The sequence below is a fragment of the Globicephala melas genome, chromosome 4, assembly GCF_963455315.2.
Source record: "Globicephala melas chromosome 4, mGloMel1.2, whole genome shotgun sequence".
In the NCBI taxonomy this organism is placed as follows: domain Eukaryota; kingdom Metazoa; phylum Chordata; class Mammalia; order Artiodactyla; family Delphinidae; genus Globicephala; species Globicephala melas.
Genome location: NC_083317.1, coordinates 95,878,567 through 95,900,160, shown reverse-complemented (window position 1 = coordinate 95,900,160; position 21,594 = coordinate 95,878,567). Strand labels below are relative to the sequence as shown.

Below are 21,594 nucleotides of genomic sequence, written 5' to 3'. Positions count from 1 at the left end.
TATTTTTCTTTAAATGTCTGAAAATACTTAGCTTCATTATATTAATAACCACTTAAAATTATAAAGCTATTTTTTTAGGAAATTACTAAATAATCACTTTTTGAAATGTTTTTAAATGTTTTTTAAATGTCAGATTCAACTGTTTCAAAACAGAATAAAACTGTTCTTACTAAAAAAAAAATTCCTGGTAAAGTGTTAATGACTGTGACTATTGAAAACTATGAACCTGAACTTCATAAATCGATAAGTATAGAAAAGAAAGTATTCTAATAAGAGGAAAATCCTTTATCTGTCCAAATGGTAAGTCAGACTTACCAGTACTCTGCAAACACATCCTAAAGTCACATCATGCCCATGATGACTCTGAAACAGCACCCTAAATCTCAGCATCAAACCAGAGTTTTCAAAGAGCTAAGGGAGTAATAGAGCCATAATCCTACAGCTTGAGCTTCTGAGTCAGGACACCTTTACCACAAACCTATGAATCTCTTTATCCAAATTCCAAGAAAGCATATTTCCTTGTGTTTTTTACCTTCGTGTGTTCATATCTCAATTCCTCAACAAAAGACTGCTATACCAGGCTTCCCTGGTGGCGCAGTGGTTAAGAGTCTGCCTGCCAACGCAGGGGAAGTGGGTTCCTGTCCCGGTCCGGGAGGATCCCACATGCCGCGGAGCGGCTGGGCCCATGAGCCATGGCCGCTGAGCCTGCGCGTCCGGAGCCTGTGCTCCGCAACGGGAGAGGCCACAACAGTGAGAGGCCCGCGTACCGCAAAAAAAAAAAAAAAAAAAAAGGACTGCTATACCTACTGCAGACTCTTGTCACAAAACCAATGTAGGCTTTTGACACCTAGTTGCAGGGGACTATAGATCTGCATTGTGATTTAGAATCACAACAATATGTCTTTTTCGTCAGGTAAATCTATATATGTTCTTCTAATTCCATAAAAAAATTCTAAAATCAAACTGAAATAAAAAATGAATAACCTATTTGGCACATATTTCTGTCAGAGTATAGTAATTATTTTCTATTGTCAGCACAGTCTTTCATTACGATTCAACACTATACTCATGGGAGAGAGACTCTTTAAATGCAAGTTAAAGATACAGCATACTGTTCTTATTTTGTTCCTATGAAGGAGCAAAGAAGGGGAAGAGGATTCTCAGGACTGAAAAAGAAAGCTGAAAGGTATTAAAGAACTACTTAGGTAGTTCAGTAAATATTGATTTGATTACATTTAAAGGGAAGCAATTCTATGATCTCATAAGAATTAGAGTTAGTGCTATTTGTGAGATATATCTGTATCTACACATCTTCAATAACTTTTTTTTATTAACACATCCAGCTTAGGTAAAGCTAGAGAACAAAATGGCATTTAAAATGTCACATCATTTGTATGCTCAAGCTCTAGATACTCTTCCCTATATCCCTTGCCTCAGAGAAAGGTGAAAAACATTAAAAACACACTCTCCATTCCAGTTTGAATTCTTACTGAACTGACTAGGTCTCCAACAATTCTGATTCTACTCCACAGTAGCTTCAGAATCCTAAGCCACAGAACAGCTAAATAGCCAGTATACTGGGATCTCCACTCTAGAAAAATGTATCAGGGAGATGACTACATCACAAACAAGTAAGTTAGCCATGGCATGCAGGATCTTCACTGCAGCATGCAAACCTCTTAGTCGCGGCATGCATGTGGGATCTAGTTCCCCGACCAGGGGTCGAACCTGGGCCCCCTGCACTGGGAGCTCGGAGTCTTACCCACTGGACACCAGCGAAGTCCCAAGGGCACAACTCTAAAGCTACAGTACCAACTAGTTATGTGGGTTTAGGAAAGTTATTTAGCCAATTTACAACATCAGTTTTCCCATTTGTTAAATGGAGAAAATCCATATTAAGAACCTATCAAATGCTTGGCACATAGCAAGTATTCAATATATATTAGCTATTACTGTTTACTGAGTATATATAATGTGCCCCACACAATTCTAGATGCTTCCTTTAATCCTCATAACTAACTAAGCAGGTGGTCTCATCCTCATTTTTCAGTTTCCTGAGGCTCAAGGAGATTATGCCTCTCACCCAAGGCTACATATCTACTAATGATAAAGAAAATGGAATTCAAAGAGCACATCAGATTGCAATGCCCATGCCCTTTTCATGCTATACCATATTGCCTCAACCTCCATTATTATAAAGGTTAACGACGTAAACTTTATTTTCCCAACTAAGTGAAGAGCCTAAGACTTTTCCTAATTAAAGATTCCCTTCCTCCTCTGCCCCTTAGAGCTCTTGAATGGATCCTCCTGTTTAGGGTTCTTAGGCCACTTGGGTTTAAAATGAACCTCTTAACGTATCTACAGAGCTGAACAGATCTGAATAGATCCTAAGTCCATATTTTGGGTTCATATGTAAAATAATCAGAAAAACCTAGAGCCATTCTTCATGTTGGGGCTCTTGGTTGAGTCTGTCAATGTTGTAGCAGTACCTAGAGACCTTCCAATTATAATTTTCCCAACATATTGTTTTATAAGCTACACGCTGACAAATATAGGCCCTCTCAATAGAATGATTCTTCAATAACTCTGTTGCTTGTTCCAAACATGAACAATTCTAACTGTACTCATTTAGAGGGTATCAAGTAACTCATTTGAGGACATGAAACAATAGATTCATCTGGCTTAAGCAAAAAGTAATGACATCCTCAGTCTTAGCCTACGCATCATGGTAACTGAAATACCTGTACAGCATGTCGGTCTGAGCCACTATAGACAGAGATCTGTGGTTGCTGCATTCGAGAGGAGGAAGTGGTGATGGTGGTCGTGGTAGTGCTACTGGTTGTTGTCGATACCGAAGATGTTCCAGGGTTTGGTTCACTATCCATAGCTGTACTGTGGTCCTTAAACCTAGCAGATAACACAAAGGATTTATATTGGCAAAAGCATTATCTTATGGTGTTTAAAGAATAATTATTCCAAGAAATAATCAGCAACAGTCTAAATTTCTAAGAAGGCCCTCATTAAATACAGAGAGCACACAGTCACCATAAATACGTGCCAGGGAAAAATACTTCACAAATATATAGCATATTTAATGGTTCATACCTACTAAATTTGAATTCAAATGACTCAGGATATGTAATTCAGATAAAGCCTGGCCTAAAGTTTACCTTTTTATTGTTGAAGGAAGATGAGTGTTTTGAAACCAAAACAGGTGATGACGGAGTACTTAACTACCTAGGAAAATTAAAACTGAAGCAATGTCAGAGTATTAAAATATTTCTTTATATTCTTGTGACCATACTAATTACAAATTTAAAGTCATTCTTATCTAGACATTAAAATAGGATGCCTATGGACTTGTGTTAGCTTAGTTTAGTAGTTTAGCTTAGTTTAGTCCATTAGCTTAGTTTTTGGTTACCATATATACTTTATTTAAAAATAAGCTCTCTTAGAAAATAATTTTAAAAATAATTTATTAACTCACACTGCTTTCCCTCTAATTATTCTACAACATTGTCCTCACTACATGTAATAACTGAGTAATACTCACAAGCACATTACTCTGACTGGGTAAATAAGAGAAGCAGCTGAAAACAATTTCTCCACTTCCTTACAAAAATCTCTTTTTCACAAATAATAGCTCCAAATTTTGAAAACAGCATAATTATGTCATTTTCCTCATGTACGGACAGTAAAGTGCAGTTTTGTACCACACTGATTCTTTTCCCTACAATATTACAAACTCATTTCACTGCTGTGGTACAAAATTCCACTAAATACAGAATCTGTATTTTAACAAGTTCAAACAACATATTAAGTCAATTCTGAGGGGCTTAATATTGTTAGTAAACGAGAACTACAATATTTTTTTGAAGGGTCAGAAATGCACCACAATGGTGAAAAGCACACTTGAGAATATACTGGCTTTATCTGCTTTTCTTATCAGTCTTTTCTTCTGAGAGACAAAACCTGACCCACCTCATAGAAGCAGCATTGACAAGAATGTAACAAGAACACTTTCTACTTCATGAAAAGACAAAGGAATTTGGCACTAACTGTGTATGCACGCACTATTCCCATACGGTGTCCTTTTATGTACAAATTTTCTTTGTTCTTTATATCATGTATGTAAATAGTATTTATGTGCTCTTTCAGGAATCAAATGGTTAAAAAAAATCCCGATTTAATAAGAGGAAAAGTGAAAGGAAAAAGTGGGGGGGGAGCTGACTCTTACTAATTATTTTGATTAGTAAATACCACATCTTTATGCTTCGCTGGGTTTTTTTTGGGGGGGGCGGTTTGTAGTTTTGCAAACTGCCTTCCAATCATCAAATCACAGCATCATATGGTAACTATTCAACAGCATACAAACATAGCGGTAGATAAACTTTTTACCAAATTACTACCTGTCATAGCACTTCTGAACCACGTACCAAAGATATGCAAAAAGCCAGCTTAAATTCTGGTCCTTTTACAGTGCTATTCTGCTCAGCCATGTGCCCAACCTCAAACCCTACGGTAAGCAGTTCAGTAACTAACTAAATATGGTCACAGAGAATCCAAATGCGAGACACAGGTCTAAACATCGGTGGGTAGAACTGGCCAAGCCAGTGCACTGCATTTGGAGACCTGGCACAAAAGAACAATTTTGGTAACTCCGCCGTCTACGCACAGTTTTGCCTGCAAAATACAAACGGCAGTTCTGCTGCACCAGCGGCCTACCCAGGAAACACTAAGTTTGAGTCGCTAACTAAGCATACCATCACACCGCCACACAGGAATGTGGCCCTCTAGGGCGGCATCAACACTGCAGCCAGAGACCCGAAGGAAAGGAAGATCTTTCCTTGCAGGGTGTTTTCAGCCTCGTCAGACTCGCAACAGACCCCGCCGCTGCAAGGCCGGCGCTGCGACACCTCCTCCAAGCCTCCCGGGGGAGGGCGGTGAGCAGCCCCACGCCTCGCGTTCTCCCACTGAGAAGCAGTGGGGTGGCGCTGGGCGGGGTGGCGGGGTGGGGGGGGGGAAGGAGGCGAGCGCGAAGGAGGCCTGGCAGTGCCCGCCCAGCCCTACCCAGCCTCCGCGGGCCCCCGGCTCGGCAGCCGTCACAAGGCTGCCCGCGGGGCCCACTTGCAGGGATGACAGCGCCTGAGGGGTCCAGTCGGGCTCATCTTCCGGAAGATTCCTACGGTCGGGGTCCGAGGGACAACCCTGCGCACAGGGCCCCGCAAATCCGGGGACAGACGGCGGAAGGGGCGCTCCCGCCTGGAGGTAACCGGACCCTTACAGTTCTCCTCCGTCTCCCCACAAGGGCCAAGCGGGGTCCTCCACGATAAGAAAGCTCTCACGTCCCCCTTTCCCCGCACTGCCCGCGAAAGAGCCCTGAGCTCAAGGGGACGTGTCGCTGCCCCCCACTCGCCCCCCGGTTACGACATTAGTCACCAGCAAGTAACTCACTCCGCTTCCGCCATCTTCTCTCCTCCATCACTACCATGGGCTGCGCATGCGCCCCCCGGCGGCCACGGCGGCGGCGAGGGAGGGGGCGGGGTCGGCTAGCCTCGGGCCCCAGAGGTCACGTGGGGGCCTCGTCTTCCAATCCCCCCTCCCAGTACAAGCCTTGCTTGCTGTGGAAAGTGACCAGGTTTCCAGTTTAGATACCAGTGTCTCACCTTCCCCAGTGCTCGCTTTCTTTTGCTTAGGGTCTTCTTCCTCTTGGGGAGGGTGTCTGTAACTAAGATGTGAAAAGTTCTGATTAGACTGTTAAAATTTTTAAGAACATCTAAAATATATCAAAGCCTATGTGAACTAAAAAAGAGTGAGATGGAAGAGAATACCACGAGGATTGGATGATGAGGTGTCAGTGAAAGGAAATGCCATGGTAGCTGCAGGGTTTGTTACCTGGGGCGCATGGCAGTTTGGGGATGGAACCGGCAATTCCTCTCTTGGGCTCAAAGACAGTGTTCTAGATCCCCATAAGGTGGACGGTTAAGGAATCGTCATGATTACCCTATGAATATCACTCATGTGTTTGACATGAATTTACAGAGTGGTCAGTGGAGATTGCAAACTTGCATACCGCAGGGAACAAGCAGGAATGGCCACTAGTTTGCTAATGTAATTTACTATATTCTACGCATATGGCAACTAATCTGAAGCAGGATGAGACAAACATGCAAATTTGCGTGAAACAAGTCCCTGTCTTCCAACAAATCTTAATCTGGAGAGTGAAGTGGGTTTTACAGAGATAGCCACACATTCTAAGTGATCTGACACATCCATCGAGCGCTTTGGCAACCTTAAGTTCAAGGAATAATAAATCTTTACTGTCCTTCACCAAAAACAGCATGCTGATCACAAACAGTGCCTTCTTTTTCCACGTTTTAAGACGGTGGAGTCTCATTTCAAGAACTGAGAAATGAATTAGTGATATAAATTCATCGCAAAGTGTAATATGGTCTAATGAAAAGTATACTTAATCTTATAAATCCTGTGATCAGGATGTCCCTAGGGAAGGTAAGAGACCACTGCCTATGTAAGGTAAATTGTCCTTTACCACTTCTCCCTGTATGTTAACATTGTTTCTTTACCTTATTTTCTTATCTAAAGCAATGACATTCCTCCTACTCCTAGGAGAACTCACTGAGAAAGTCCCCTTTGAAAAGTCCCTGTAGATGCTTAAAAATAAGATATTACTACTTTTTCTTTCTTTTCTGAGCTGCTCATATGATGCCATTGCCATTTAACTCTCAAGAATCAACTGTTGGGACTTCCTTGGTGGTCCAGTGGTTAAGAGTCCACTCTTCCAATGCAAGGCGTGTGGGTTTGATCCCGGGTTGGGGAACTAAGATCCTGCATGCTGCGTGGCCAAAAAAAAAAAAAAAATCAACTGTCTATTGGTATTGCTGACATTTTTGTTTAGTAAAACAAAACTGAAGAAAGCAGTCTTAGACCTAAACATGAAAAATGCGTAATCCAAAGGAATGTTTGGAATAAATGGGCCAAAATTATGCCTTTTCATCCCTCTTTCCTTTGAACATCTAAGGCCTATATCTATATTGTCATCTCATGCAGATTGGCTTTAAAAGTCAGAACATATATTAGGTAAAATCAGGCCAGTACTTCTTTTTATTTATTTTATTCTATTTTATTTTTAATTTTTTTTGGCAGTGGCTTGCAGGAGCTTAGTTCCCGGACCAGGGATGGAACCCAGTGCCGGCAGTGAGAGTTCCAAGTCCTGACCGCTGGACCTCCAGAGAATCCCCAGTACTGCTTTTTAGAAACATTTCAAAACCCAATATTTATTATAACAACAACTAGCATTTGTATAGCCTTTTACTAAAAGCAGAGGATTTCCACAAACTCATTTGATCATCACAACAATCCTAGTTATCATTTTCATTTAGCACAGAAATATAATGAGGCTCGGGCTTCCCTGGTGGTGCAGTGGTTGAGAATCCGCCTTCCAATGCAGGGGACATGGGTTCGAGCCCTGGTCTGGGAAGATCCCACATGCCTCAGAGCAACTAAGCCCATGCACCACAACTACTGAGCCTGTGCTCTAGAGCCCGCAAGCCACAACTACTGAGCCCGCATGCTGCAACTACTGAAGCCCGCGTGCCTAGAGCCCATGTTCCGCAACAAGAAAAGCCACCACAATGAGAAGCCCGTGCACCACAATGAAGAGTAACCCCCGCTCGCTGCAGTTAGAGAAAGCCCGTGCACAGCAACGAAGACCCAACACAGCCAAAAATAAATAAATGAAATAAATAAATTTATTTTTAAAAAAAGAAATATAATGAGGCTCAAGGTGATTAAATGCCTGTGGTGACTCTGCTAGACTGTACCAGAAATGGGGTTCTAACTTAAGCTTTCCATGGGCAAAATCAAGTTTTCGTTCCTGCATCATTCAGCAAGCCACTGTGTGAAATGTTAGTGGAGGCAAAGTATGATAAAGGACTACCCTCAAGAAATTTATCATCACTTATCTGATGAAACAGAGGAAGGTGTATTACCTCTTTGTGATTTCCTAATGAAGAGATTTATGTGTCATGCTAACAGGCTGAACTTCTTTCTGAAGTTTCCAGGAAACGTTGCTTTGGAGAAGTGCCAGCATCGTATATTTTAGAAAAGTCCCTCCAGCAAGGATGGATTGGAGGAAAGTAAAACCGGAGACAGGGAAACTGGTTGGCAAACTGTATTAATCCTTAAAGAAATGGTAAAAGGCTCCAGGAATGAAAAAGATGGATAAAAATTTTTGCTCCTTTGTTGCACCAGTCACACTTCAAGCGCTCAATAGCCATATGTGGCTAGTGGCAACTATATTGTACAGTGTAGATATAGAACATTTCCATTATTACAGAAAGTTCTATTGGACAGTGCTCATCTGAATGCTAGATTAGGGATTGGCAAACTACTATTTCTGTCTTAGTCAGTTTGGGCAGCTATGACAGAGGCCATGGACTGGGCAGCTTAAGCAAACATTTATTTCTCACAGTTCTGGAGGCTGGGAAGTCCAGGGTCACAGTGCAGGCAGATTCAGTGTCCAGTAAGGGCCCTCTTCCTGATTTGCAGACAGCCACCTTCTCACTGAATCCTCACATCGTGGAGAGAGAAGACAGTGTAGCAGAAATGGGGACCATGGGCATTTGGGCCACTTCTTCATGTAATTCACTTGTGCCTCAAGGCCTGCTCAGCCCTATCATGTATAGTCCACTTCCATTTGATGGTGGAATGCTGCTATGCACACCCAACTTTACGGTCCGGTGGACCAGATGACACTCAGTTCACAATGAGCAGCTTGCGTGGTAACTTGGTGACCCATAGTTAAGCATTCAGTCTCTACTAAGGTCCAGTAGCAGGCCAAGAGCTGTTTCTCAAGAGGAGAGTAGTTATCTGCAGAGGGTGATAGGGCTTTGTTCCAAAATCCTGAGGACCTGTGCTGTGATTTCCCTATAGGGCCCTGCCGAAGGCTCCAAACAGCATTCCTATCTGCTGCTACCACTTGGGATGGAGTAACACACCCAAATGAGGAGTATGTTGCCTCCAAAATCCAAATGGGCCCTCTAGGTATTAGACTTCTTTTTTTGTTTGTAGGAGGGGCCAGATGCAACAATTTATCCCTCACCTTAGAAGGGATATTTCAACATGCCCTGCACCTCTGGACCTCCTAGAAATTTCACTGACATGGAAGAAGAAATGTCGTTGAATTTTTCTCAGATTTATTTCCCACCTTCTGACACACAAATGTCTTACCAATAAGTTGAGTAGTTGCTACTTTTTGCACACTATGTCCGATCAGCATAATGTCTTCAATGTAATGGACCAGTGGACCAGTGTGACATGATGTGAAAGAAAAAGGTGATCAAAATTCTTGCAAACTGGGCTTCCCTGGTGGCACAGTGGTTAAGAATCCGCCTCCCAATGCAAGGGACACGGGTTCGAGCCCTGGTCCGGGAAGATCCCACATGCCGCGGAGCAACTAAGTCCGTGCGCCACAACTACTGAGCCTGCGCTCTAGAGTCCGTGAGCCACAACTACTGAGCTCACACGCCTAGAGCCCGTGATCTACAACAGGAGAAGCCACCGCAATGAGAAGCCCGCGCACCGCAACAAAGAGTAGCCCTCGCTCACTGCAACTAGAGAAAGCCTACGCACAGCAACGAAGACCCAACACAGCCAAAAATAAATAAATAAAATAAATAAATTAAAAAAAAAAATTCTTGCAAACTAATTATGACATAGGGTTGCAGGGTTGATTTAGCCCTGATGTAGGATTGTGAAGGTGTATTGCTGGCCTTTCCAGCTGAAAACAAACTGCTTCTGGTGGTCTTTACTAACAGGTATCAAGAAAAAAGCATTTGTCAGATCAATAGTTGCATACTAGGTACCAGAGGATATATTAATTTGCCCAACCAATAAAAACCGCATCTGGTACAGCAGCTGCAACTGAAGTCACCAACTGGTCAAGCTTAGAGTAATCCACTGTCATTCTCCAAAATCTGTCTGCCTTCTGCACAGGCCAACAGGCAAGTTGAGCGGGGATGTGGTGGCGCTAATCTCTGCAATCCCTCCAGGAATACGGTATTGCTTTTGGTTTACTATTTTCCTAGGTAGAGGCAGTTCTACTGGCTTCCACTTGACCTTTACCACCATACTAGTCCTCACTCCACAGGTCAAGGAACCAATGTGGTGATTCTGCCAGGTGCTCAGTGTATCTATTTTTTATTTTTTGGGGGGGCTGTTTCGGGTCTTAGTTGCGGCATGTGGGATCTTTCATTGAGGCGTGTGAGTTTCTCTCTAGTTGTGGCACGTGGGCTCCAGGACACACGGGTTCTGTGTTTGCGGCACGTGGGCTTAGTTGCCCCGCGGCACGTGGGATCTTAGTTCCCCCACCGGGGATCGAACCTGTGTCCCCTGCATTGGAAGCGGATTCTTTACCACTGGACCACCAGGGAAATCCCTCAGTGTATCTATTCTAATTCCTCATTCCAGGACTAGGGAAATAACCATAGGATGGGTTTGGGGACCCACTGGGCCCACTGTGAGACAAACTTGAGATAAAACTCCTTCAATCACCTGACTTCCATAAGCCCTTTCTGTAACTGGTAGACCACACTGATGTTTGATCTCCTGGAATTAATGTCAGTTCAGAGCCAGCATCCAGCAGTCCCCAAATGGTCTGATTATTTCTTTTTCCCCAGTGCACAGTTACCCTGCTAAAAGGTTGTAGGTCCCTTTGGTGAAGTCTGGAGAAAGATTAACTGTATAAACTTTGGCTGGTGTACCAGTGTTCTTTCTGTCGGGGATGTAGCCTCTTCTTTATTTAAGGGGTACTGAGGTCTGTAAACCAGCTGAAGTCTGGGAATTGATTGAAGGGATATGACTCTCTTTTTATGATTCAGGTTAGACTTTTGTTTACTTGACCTAGAACTTTTTCTACTGATACTGTTCAAGTAAGAATTTAGGGCTTCCCTGGTGGCTCAGTGGTTGAGAGTCCGTCTGCCGATGCAGGGGACGCGGGTTCGTGCCCTGGTCCGGGAGGATCCCACATACTGTGGAGCGGCTGGGCCCGTGAGCCATGGCCGCTGAGCCTGCGCATCCGGAGCCTGTGCTCCGCAACGGGAGAGGCCACAGCAGTGAGAGGCCCACGTACCACAAAAAAAAAAGAATTTCGTAGGTTTCCTATCTGTTTCACTTCTAGGAATACCATGATCAACTAGCCAATGACATAGGTCTGCACAAGTCAGACTATCCGGATTGCTGCTCTGACTCTGCTGTCCACCAGTGCCGCCACTTGGTCCCTGCAACCCTAGGATCCAATTACTCCTGTTGCATTTAGGTTCCCCAATTCAGTGGCTACAGTTCCCACTGTAAGGTCTGGCCTACAGAGAAGAGCGATCACAGAGCCTTTCACGGATGCCGGAGCTCCCCTCACAAACTGCTATGGAGTGAGTATTTGTGTCCCCCCAAATGTTGAAGCCCTAATCCCCAATGTGATGGTATTTGGAAACTTTGGGAGGTAATTAGGTCATCAGAGTTGAACCTTTATAAATGGGATTAGTGCTCTTAGGAGAAGAAAGATGAGAGAGATGATCTCTCTCCACCATGTGAGGATACAGCAACAAGGTGGCCATTGTCTGCAAACTGGGAAGAAGTTTCTCACCAGACACCACATTTGCCAGCACCTTGATCCTGGACTTCCCACTCTCTAGAACTGTGAGAAATAATTGTTTGTTGTTTAAACCACCCAGTCTGTGGTATTTATTATAGCAGCCCAAACTGACTAACACAAGCCCACAGGCCAAATCCAGCCTGGGCTTGTTTTTATACAGCCCTCAAGCTAAGAATGGTTTCTACATTTTCTAATGATTGAAAAAAATATCCAAGGAAGAATATTTTGTGACAATGAGAATTATGTGAAATTTATATTTCAGTGTCCATAAATTAGGTCTTATTGGAACACAGCAATACTCACTCGTTTACAGCTACTTTTGTGCTTCAAGGGCAGAGTTGAGTAGTTGCAACAGACACTGTAATGGTCCACTTGACAGAAAAAGTATGCTGACCTGTGTTCTAAATACTGATCACCTCGTGCTGGACACTTGCAGGGTAGTTAATGTAGTACATACACTGTCCTACACCCCATCTAGACTTGATTGCTGTCCTAATATCCTATATGGTGAGACAGAAGGTCAAGTGACCCAGATTTGAATTCTGGTAAAGTACTGACCCTCCTTGGGAAACTGCTTCACGTTTTAGTTTTTTTTTTGTCGTTTTGTTTTGTTTTTTATTTATTTATTTGGTTGTGCTGGGTCTTAGTTGCTTTTTTTTTTTTTTTTTGAGGTCTTAGTTTTATAATGTGAAAAAAAGAGGGACAACACCTTACAAGATTGTTGTACAGCCTTAAAAAACCAAATGTAAAGTCTAAAAAAGTTCTCTTTTTTCTTCTTTTAACTTTTTATCAAAGTCTTCCTTCACCTGAATTTGTTCAATAAATGTTACTGAGTATGCCTAATACTCAATAGGTTTTAAATGCTTGTCGAGGGAATGAATGCTTGAATATTTGGATGAATGAGGACTAAAATTCTAGTATATCCCGGAGGCTGGAATGACGCAGTATATGGACTTGCTTCCTCTTTTCCTTGAAAGTAATACAGTATACTAAAACCAAATACTTTGACTAAAGCAAATAGTACTGAAACTGAAAAGACAGTCTAGGCCTGCCACCTCTCATCTACTCTTACAATAATCAGTATGTTAATCATATGCTTATCAATCTTATCTTCCCTTGTATACCTGTGGTTGGCACTGTTACTAGTTGGCTATGTTTCCCCAGGGGCTGAATAGCACAAACTGGGAGCTTTAAAGCTTAAAGGGACATTAGACGTCATGTGACCCATGCTGAGGAAGAATCCGTGGCAAAAGCAGAATCTGAACTCTGATCTCCTAACCTCCTATCCATCCAGTCCGGAGTTTTTTGCCTTGTGCCACGAAGCCTTCCTTCAAGCATGTAGGTACTTGATAAACACTTGAAGCTGCTATGGACTTTCATTTCCATTCTGCTTTTTGCTTAATGTTTACTTAGCATTGTGGCAGCCTGGAAGAGTTGTGCTACGTAGAGCTGTAGAAACAGACAAACTTAGATTTCAATCCTGACTTTGCCATTCTCTAGCTGTGTGACCTCTTGCCATGCTATCAGCTCCACCTTCAAAATATAACCTCATCATAACTGAATCACTTTGCTGTACACCTGAAACTAACACAACACTGTAAGTCAACTGTTTTCAAGAAAAATTTAGATATATATACAAATAAAACCTCATCTCTGGCCACACTATCATGAACACGCATGAAATTATCAAAGTACAAACCAAGGCAATGTGACACTTCTCACCACCTCCACAGTTATCAGCCCAAGCCAGGCCACCATCATCTCTCCCCTGGACCACTGCCATCGGCTCCTGACAGGTCACCGGCTTCTCTTCTTGCTCCTCTGTAATTTACTCTCTGCAGAGCAGTCTAAGTAAGCTTTATAGCTGTAAATCAGATCACATCACTGTCCTGCTCAAATCATCCAGTGCCCATCACACTCAGCAGAGAGTTTTCTCTTGTTCACTCTGCTCCAGCCACTCTGGCGTCCTTGCTTTTCCTTCTCACACTTGCTACTTCCCAGTTGGGAAAGCCTTTTACACAGGTCTCACTTCCTCACTTCATCCAGGACTCTGCTCAAATATCTCCTCAGAGCTCACTCCCCACCACCTAACCCAACATGGGCTTCTCGTCACTTTCCTTCCCTTATCTCATTTTACTTTTCTTCATGACACTTCAATGCTCCACACATTATGTTATATGCATATTTGTTTGTTTATTTACTACTCCCATCAACCTCCAGGCTATAAACTACACATTTTGTTTACTTCTACATTCCTAGTTCTTTAAACATTAAGTGCTCATAATTATGCATTGAATAAATGAAGTTTACTTAACTGCTCTAATCCCCAGTTTGCTAATCTGAAAAATGGGGACAGTATTTACCACACTTATTGTACAAGTTGAAAAAAGATGAAATAATGTATCTAAACAGTAGAGCATAATAAACGCTCACTAAGCATAGCTGTAATTATTTTAAAATTTTGCCACAAATTATTATGCTTAAAGTAAAGGAAAATAATCCTCCTATTGTATTTCCAAAAGTTATGCAATTTTTATGAGGCCATCCTTACTTTTTTCTTTTTAAGATTTATTTATTTTATTTATTTTTGGCTGCTTTGGGTCTTAGTTGCGGCACACGGGATCTTCTTTGTGGTGCACGGGCTTCTCTCTAGTTGTGGTGTACGGGTTTTTCTCTTCTCTAGTTGTGGTACGCGGGCTTCAGGGCGCATGGGCTCTGTAGTTGTGGCATGAGGGTTCCAGAGCGTGTGGGCTCTGTAGTTTGTGGCACGGCGGGCTCTCTAGTTGAGGCGCATGAGCTCAGTAGTTGTGGCACAGGGGCTTAGTTGCTCTGAGGCATGTGGGATCTTAGTTCCCTGACCAGGGATCAAACCTGTGTCCCCTGCATTGTAAGGCAGATTCTTTACCACTGGACCACCAGGGAAGTCCCCCTTACTTTTAAAAGTTAGTTAGCAGATACATTTTTTAATATGCATATGCTGTAATTTAAAATATTTAGTGTCAGTATCTGAGAATAGATTTTTGCCTGTGTGCTCCTAATGTATTAAAATAAACAGTGTCATATCAGTTTCATATTAAATCTTAATTGTAATGTTCTATTTATGGTAGATAAGTCTGTCTTAATTACGTAAAATGCCAGAGACAACAGGAGGCAGAACAAAATACATTATAGGGAACAAGCAAAGCTAGTGAACAGGAATGAAAAGTTAGCGAAGTTGGGGAAAAGTTATGTGACAGAAGCATACAATGATATAGAACTTAATTTTAATATTTACCTCTAGCAAATCCTGAATACAAAATTGTCCAAAAATCTAAATAATGCAGAAATATATATGAAATAGGAAGTGAAAGTCCACTACAATCCATGTCCAAAAATAATCATTAACGGCTTATTTTATATTCTTTTTGATTTTCTATGTACTAACATACATATAAGTATATGTATCTCTTTATCAAAAATGGTATTGGACTATATACACTCTTCTGCAACCACTTTCACTTAATAGTATATCCTTCCATGTCAGTGTATGTGGTTTTCTTCCAGTTCCTCAAAGATGCCACTTTGCTTACCTCATGGCCTTCCATACAATCCTGGAATATTCTCTCCCATACTTTGCAAATCTAGTTCCTTGTTTCCCTTTAATTCTCTGCATAAACGTCATTTCTTTAGAGAGGTTTTTCCAGATCAATTTATAGAGTTCTCCCCACCATTATTCTCTGTCACTGCACAATATTTATTTCCCTTGGAGCAGGTACCACAGTTTGTAATTGTGGGTTTGTTCACTTATTTTCTTGCCTATTTTTTCTCTCTAAACTGTGAATCTCACAAGGACAGGGAATAAACCTGTTTTCTTCATGACTGTATATTCAGTGCCTTGCACAGTGCCAGGCACCATAGTAAGCTCTAAATAAATGTGTTGAAATAAATAAGTGTGTAAGTAACACACTGAAAAAAGGGTGTTTGTTCTTTCACTCCCTGTCTGTGATGGATAGAGCATTGCTTTCTTTTTTCTTCAGTTCTTTACTTATTCTTAGTTAAGAAACAATACTGTACAGTTGACCTTTGAACATCATATGTTTGAACTGTGCAGGTCCACTTTTACATGGATTTTTTTTCAGTAAATGCATACTACAGTACTTACATGATATGTGATTGGTTGAATCTGTGGTTGTGGAACTGTGGATACAGAAGGTCAACCGTAAAGTTACACACAAAGTTTTGACAGCACAGAAGTTAGTGCCCCTAACTTCCTACATTGTTCAACTGTACTTATCTTGATTCACACCTGGGATGTGTTTTAATCAGGTATGGTAAGGTGACAGACACAAGGACAACTGCTTTTGAAATAAGAGTTTACTATTTACAGTTCCCAAAGAAAGGGAGCATGCCACACCATGCAGGGCCACGTGGGGAAGAACCAGGGTCAGTCTGGAGGCAGAAGGAGTGAAAGAGAAAGCATGGCCCAGAGCTTTATTGTAGTTTCTGCAGAAAGGAATGGAAGAGGCAGCATATGAAAGTTTAAGTAAATTTGGGATTGGATAGTTTGAATATTTTTAGCAGGCTCTGGTCTATAGCGATGGTGGTCTCTAGTTGTCCAGTACCTGGCCCTGGGTGGGGAGGGGTGATTTAGAACAGGGGAAATACTGGCTTGGTGTATGAGAATTAAATAAAGGAGGAAGTCGAGGATATGGGCTTTGGATTGGTTGGTTTGCATATGAAAGCCACATTCACAGAGGAGAAGTCATTTGCTATCTCTAGGATAATTTTTAGAGATAAAAGCCCTGGGAGGGGCAGCCCCTCCTCTGTCAGTAAGGCCACCAAGCTATCAAAGCATCATAAAATATACAAAATAAAAAGCATGATTAATACATTTCCAACCTAATTTAGGTATCATGAATGCTCATTCCCCAGTTAAATTTTTCAGATGAAAGATAGAAACCACATCTGTGTATATAAATCTTTGTCTCGTTAAATGCAGGAAGATGGGCAGGACCTGAAATTTGGAGTTAAGAACCTGACTTTAAGCACTGATCCTTCCCATTTCCAGCTGGGTGCTCTTAGCCAATCCAATTAACCTCTCTGAACACCAAGTTCATCATAAGTAAAGCAGGGATAACAGTAATATTTACCAGAAATGTGATTGTATTTGTCAAAATGTTTTGTAGCTACAATGCACCATGTACATGTTTAAAGTTTTACTGCAGTATACTGCAGGGACTTTTTCTCAGAATAAGAATTTAGAAGGTGTTTTTGTTGTTGTTGTAATTGTAGAAATGTTCAAGGGCAAGACTGGAGGGGGAACACTAAAAATTTATTCAGGAAAAGAATAAGATTTCACTGTCTAGTTACATAGTGCAATTTTGGATTAAAGGGTACTTTCCATCAATGGACTTCAAAGAGCTTTGAAACATTTATTTATTTTCATAATATTTTGAAGTCAGTTAGGTTAAAGTTGTCGTCATTTACTCTCTGAAAGGGAAATAAATACACAGCAAGTTACATAACCTGCTTGAGTCAAAATTAGAACCAAGGCTTTCAGTTTTGCCACATAGTGCTCAGACTGGAGCTGCACTGCTCCCCAGAATAAGCAAGCACCTTCTTTTGCTGGAATCATCTAAGGTTTGGTTTTATCACAATGTTTGCTGGATCAAGCAATTTAAGAAAAATTAGAAAATCTGTCATCAAATAATCATTAGCAATTCATTACCAGCAAATAAGCCTCATCAAGTGCTTCTAAGATGTAGGCATTGGTTTTACTTAATGAAGTTAAGAATCTGTGTCCTCTCCTGAGGTCCTAGAATTTTTGTCTCTTCTGGGTCATTCTTCCCTCTGCTCTCATCTAAAGAACCAATGTTTTTACAGTCTTCTTCTCCCTAAAATTTCAGGTGATTTAGGACTAAATCCAAAGCTCCTTCTGTGGCTTACAGAGTCTTTATTTTCTGACTCTAAAACACCTTCTTCCTCTGCTTCCAACTGCCTTTATACTTAATCCTCATTAAATTTCTCATCAGGCAGACAAAAGCTAGGCCTTTTCACTGCCCTGCCTTTACACCCAACTTTAATTCACCTAAAATGGCAATAAGGGGAGGCTGAGAGGAGAAAGAGAAGGCTACACTTGTTAAATACAGTTGTCACTCGGTAGCCACCGTGAATTGGTTCCAGGACCCCCTCGGATACCAAAATCCATGGGTTCTCACTTTTTCTCTATAAAATGGCGCAGTATTTCCACATAACCTATGTGCATTCTTCTGTATACTTTAAATCATCTCCAGATTACTTATAATACCCAATGCAATGTAAATGCTATGTAAATATTTGTAAATACAGTGTAAATGCTATGAAATAGTTGCCAGAGCATGACAAACTCAAATTTTGCTTTTTGAAACTTTCTGAAATTTTTTTTTTTTTTAATATTTTCGATCTACAGTTGGTTGAATCTGTGGATGCAGAACCCGAGGATATGGAGGGCCAACTGTCCTTGCTGAGTGCTCTACATACAGTATCCTATCTGATTTGCACAGCAAACCCATGAAGCAGGTATCATTATCCTCCATTTTGCTGATGAGGGTACTCATTTTAGTGGGATTAAGTAACCTGTCCAAGGTCATACTGCTAGTAAGTGGCAGGATTAGCTTTGGAACCGAAGTCCACCTGCAAAATGCATGCCCTGGCCTCTTCCATATGCTGACCCTCTCCACCCGCTATTGTCATCTGGCATTATTCTTCAGATTCTGCTCAACCTTTTCATCCTTTGGGCTTCACAGCCTCACCCAGATGGAGTTAGTGCTCTCATAGTACTCTGTTTATACTCCTCTAATAATACTTACCAGGTATTTACTTTTAATTGAGATATAATTCACATAAAATTCATCTGTTTAAAGCATATAACTCAGTGTATATTCACAATGTCATGTAACCATCACTATTATCTAATTCCAGAATATTTTCATCGCCCCAGAAGAAACTCCAAAACCTTTAAGCAATCACTCCCCGTTCCCCCTTTCCTGAAACCTCTGGCAACCACTAATCTGCTTTCTGTCTCTATAGATTTGTCTGTTATGGACATTTAATATGAATGGAATTATACAATATGTAGCCTTTTGTGCCTGTCTTCTTTTGCTTAGTGTTTTCAAGGTTTATCCACATTGTCATGTGTTTCGGGACTTCATTCCTTTTTACAGATGAATACTATTTCATTTTAGGGATATACCACATTTTGTTTATCCATTCTGCAATTAATGGACATTTGGCTTGATCTCACTTTTTAGTTACTGTGAATAATGCTTACATGAACATTTGTGTACTGCTTTTTGTGCAGACATATGTTTTTAATTCTCTTGGTTATATAACTAGGAAAGGAATTGCTGAGTCATATGGTAACTCAATATTTAACATCTTGAGAAACTGTCAAACTGTTTTCCAAAGTAGCTGCACTTCTTCACATTCCCGCCTGCAATGTATGAGGGTTCCAATTTCTGCACACCCTTGCCAACGCTTGTTATCATCCATCTTTTGATTATAGTCAACCTAGTAGGTATGAAGTGATTGAGTTGCATTTCCCTAATGACTAATAATGAATATTTTTCATGCTTTTATGGCCATTTGTATGTCTTCTTTGGAGAAATGTCTATTCAAATTCTTTGCCCACAAAGAGAAATTAAGTTGTCTTTTGTAAGAGTTACTTGTATATCTGGATACTAGTCCCTTATCAGACATATGATTTGCAAATGTTTTCTCCCATTCTGAGGGAAGACTTTTCTCTTTCTTGATTGTGTCCTTTGAAATACCAACATTTTAAATTTTGATGAAGTTCAATTTATCTTTTTCTTTTGTTACTTGTGCTTTTGGTGGCAATCTAAGGTCACAAAGATTTCCTGCTGTGTTTTTTCTAAGAGTTTTATAATTTTAGCTCTTATACTTAAATCTTTGATCCATCTTGAGCTAAATTTTGTAAATGGTTTAGGTAGAAGTCCAACTTCATTCTTCTGTATATGGATATTCAATTGTTCCAGCATCATTTGTTAAAACAAATTAACCCCACCCCCAAGAAAAAGACCTATTTTTTCCCCCACTGAATTGTCTTGGCCCTTTACATTGACACATGTCTGCTAGTGTGAACTCCTTGAGGGCAAGGTTTTTTATATTACTACCTGCGTGTCTAGCATGGGACTATGATGTAGTAAACCCTCAAAACACGTGTTCAATAAATGAAAAGCTGATTTGAAAATCCTAGTGTCAACCTACACGTAGCAAGTGCCATAGACTTTGCTAGATGCTGGGGAAGTTTTATACGTGAACTCACAGTCTAGTAAAGTTTTCAAACCAAAAGTTTCCAAGGGGTCCGAGAATCTTACAATCCTACACTGGAATGGGTCTTGGAGGTCGGGATTCCAGTAAGGAAAAGCAGACCTGACAAGGCTAAATAGCAGCCTGTGGCCTTATCTCATGTTAATTTGCCAGAGATCCCAGGTCTCTTTGAAATTACATTATGACTTTACAACTTAACAAAGGATTTTTTTTCAGTTAGGCCTCCATAAAGCATTTTTTCAGTTAGGTAGGCCTTGAGAAAGTCCTCTCCAGATGAAAGACAGCTGCTTCTGTTTCATATCACTCTTATCTTCTGAGATAACTGCTATCAGAGATTAAAAAAATCTTTTTCTCCACCCTAGCTGGACATAATCACTCCTTTCTCTGAACTTCTATAGCTCTTACTTGCTCTTCCAGAAAATTAGCAATTTGTTTTGTACTGCCCTAGTGCTTTGGATTTTTATGTAATCTTGAATTATTTATCACCAGTTTATGTGTGAACTTCCTAAGTAGACTGCCCCAACTAGACTCAGGGGCAAAAGTTGCATTTTACATTTATTGTATGAAATATAGGGCTTTGTACCTAGTGGACATGCAACAGGTATTTCTTGACATTATTTGTGTTTTTATAGAATTTATTTTTAAAATAAGAAGCTATTAGGCTTAAGTTTCATTCTGTTTTTCCCTAGAGGCTAAGGGTGTGCGGCTCAAAGGGAGAAGCACCTTCTCTCCTTTGGACAATTACTAGTCACCCTCTACTTGCTTTCCTAGAGGAATGGAGACACCAGAGAACTAATAATTAGTACATGTACATATTTAAATATTTCTTAATATTACTATTAAAGGTTTTAAAATTCTATGAAAAGGATAACAGAGATTGGCAGAATTCCCCCCAGAACCCAGTAAATTAAACTAACTCTCAAGGAAACTCTGAGTTGTAGTTTTTAAATTACTGAGTCAGAAAGTAGAGAAACAGGGACTTCCCTGGTGGTCCAGTGGTTAAGACTCCATGCTTCCACTGCAGGGGGCACGGGTTCGATCCTTGGTCGGTGGAACTAAGGTCCTACATGGCTTGTGGCGTGGCAAAAAAAAAAAAAGTAGAGAAAAGACATCCTGTTTCTCTTCTTTTTTGCTGTACGCGGGCCTCTCACTGTTGTGGCCTCTCCCGTTGCGGAGCACAGGCTCCGGACGCGCAGGCTCAGCGGCCATGGCTCACGGGCCCACCCGCTCCGCGGCTTGTGGGATCTTCCCGGACTGGGGCACGAACCCGTGTCCTCTGCATCGGCAGGCGGACTCTTAACCACTGCGCCACCAGGGAAGCCCCTGTTTCTTTTCTTATCTCAAGCTTGCTTTCTAGTTATGAGGTGGAAGAAGGAGATGGAATAATCTAGCCTCATATTGAACAGTGTCCTGCAGAACATAACCAGAATCTTTGGAACTGTTTAACTAAGGTAAAATAGAAAAGGTGGCTGAATGGAAGAGTGAGTATATCATGACATGATACTCAGTACACTGTCATGCACCTATAGGAACACAGTGAGCCTGTTAATGGATTATGATAAGAACAGGTTATGTATGGATTAAAATGATTCTCTAATAGCAATGAATCTCCACAGCAT

At 41.2% G+C, this 21,594-nt stretch overlaps 1 protein-coding gene across 2 annotated transcripts in view; it reads right to left on the bottom strand.

Moving 5' to 3' along the window:
* The window catches only part of PHC3 (polyhomeotic homolog 3), an 84,346-nt gene extending 78,877 nt beyond the window's left edge, over window positions 1–5,469 (bottom strand). For both annotated transcript variants that reach the window (XM_030863799.2, XM_060298424.1), the window contains exons 1-2: window positions 5,455–5,469; window positions 2,742–2,907 (exon numbers count right to left, since the gene is read on the bottom strand). In XM_030863799.2, the coding sequence (XP_030719659.1) occupies window positions 2,742–2,907; window positions 5,455–5,468 (180 nt within the window). In that variant the 5' untranslated portion in view covers window position 5,469. The remainder of the gene's footprint in view (window positions 1–2,741; window positions 2,908–5,454) is intronic.
* Between the last annotated feature and the right edge of the window lie 16,125 nt (window positions 5,470–21,594).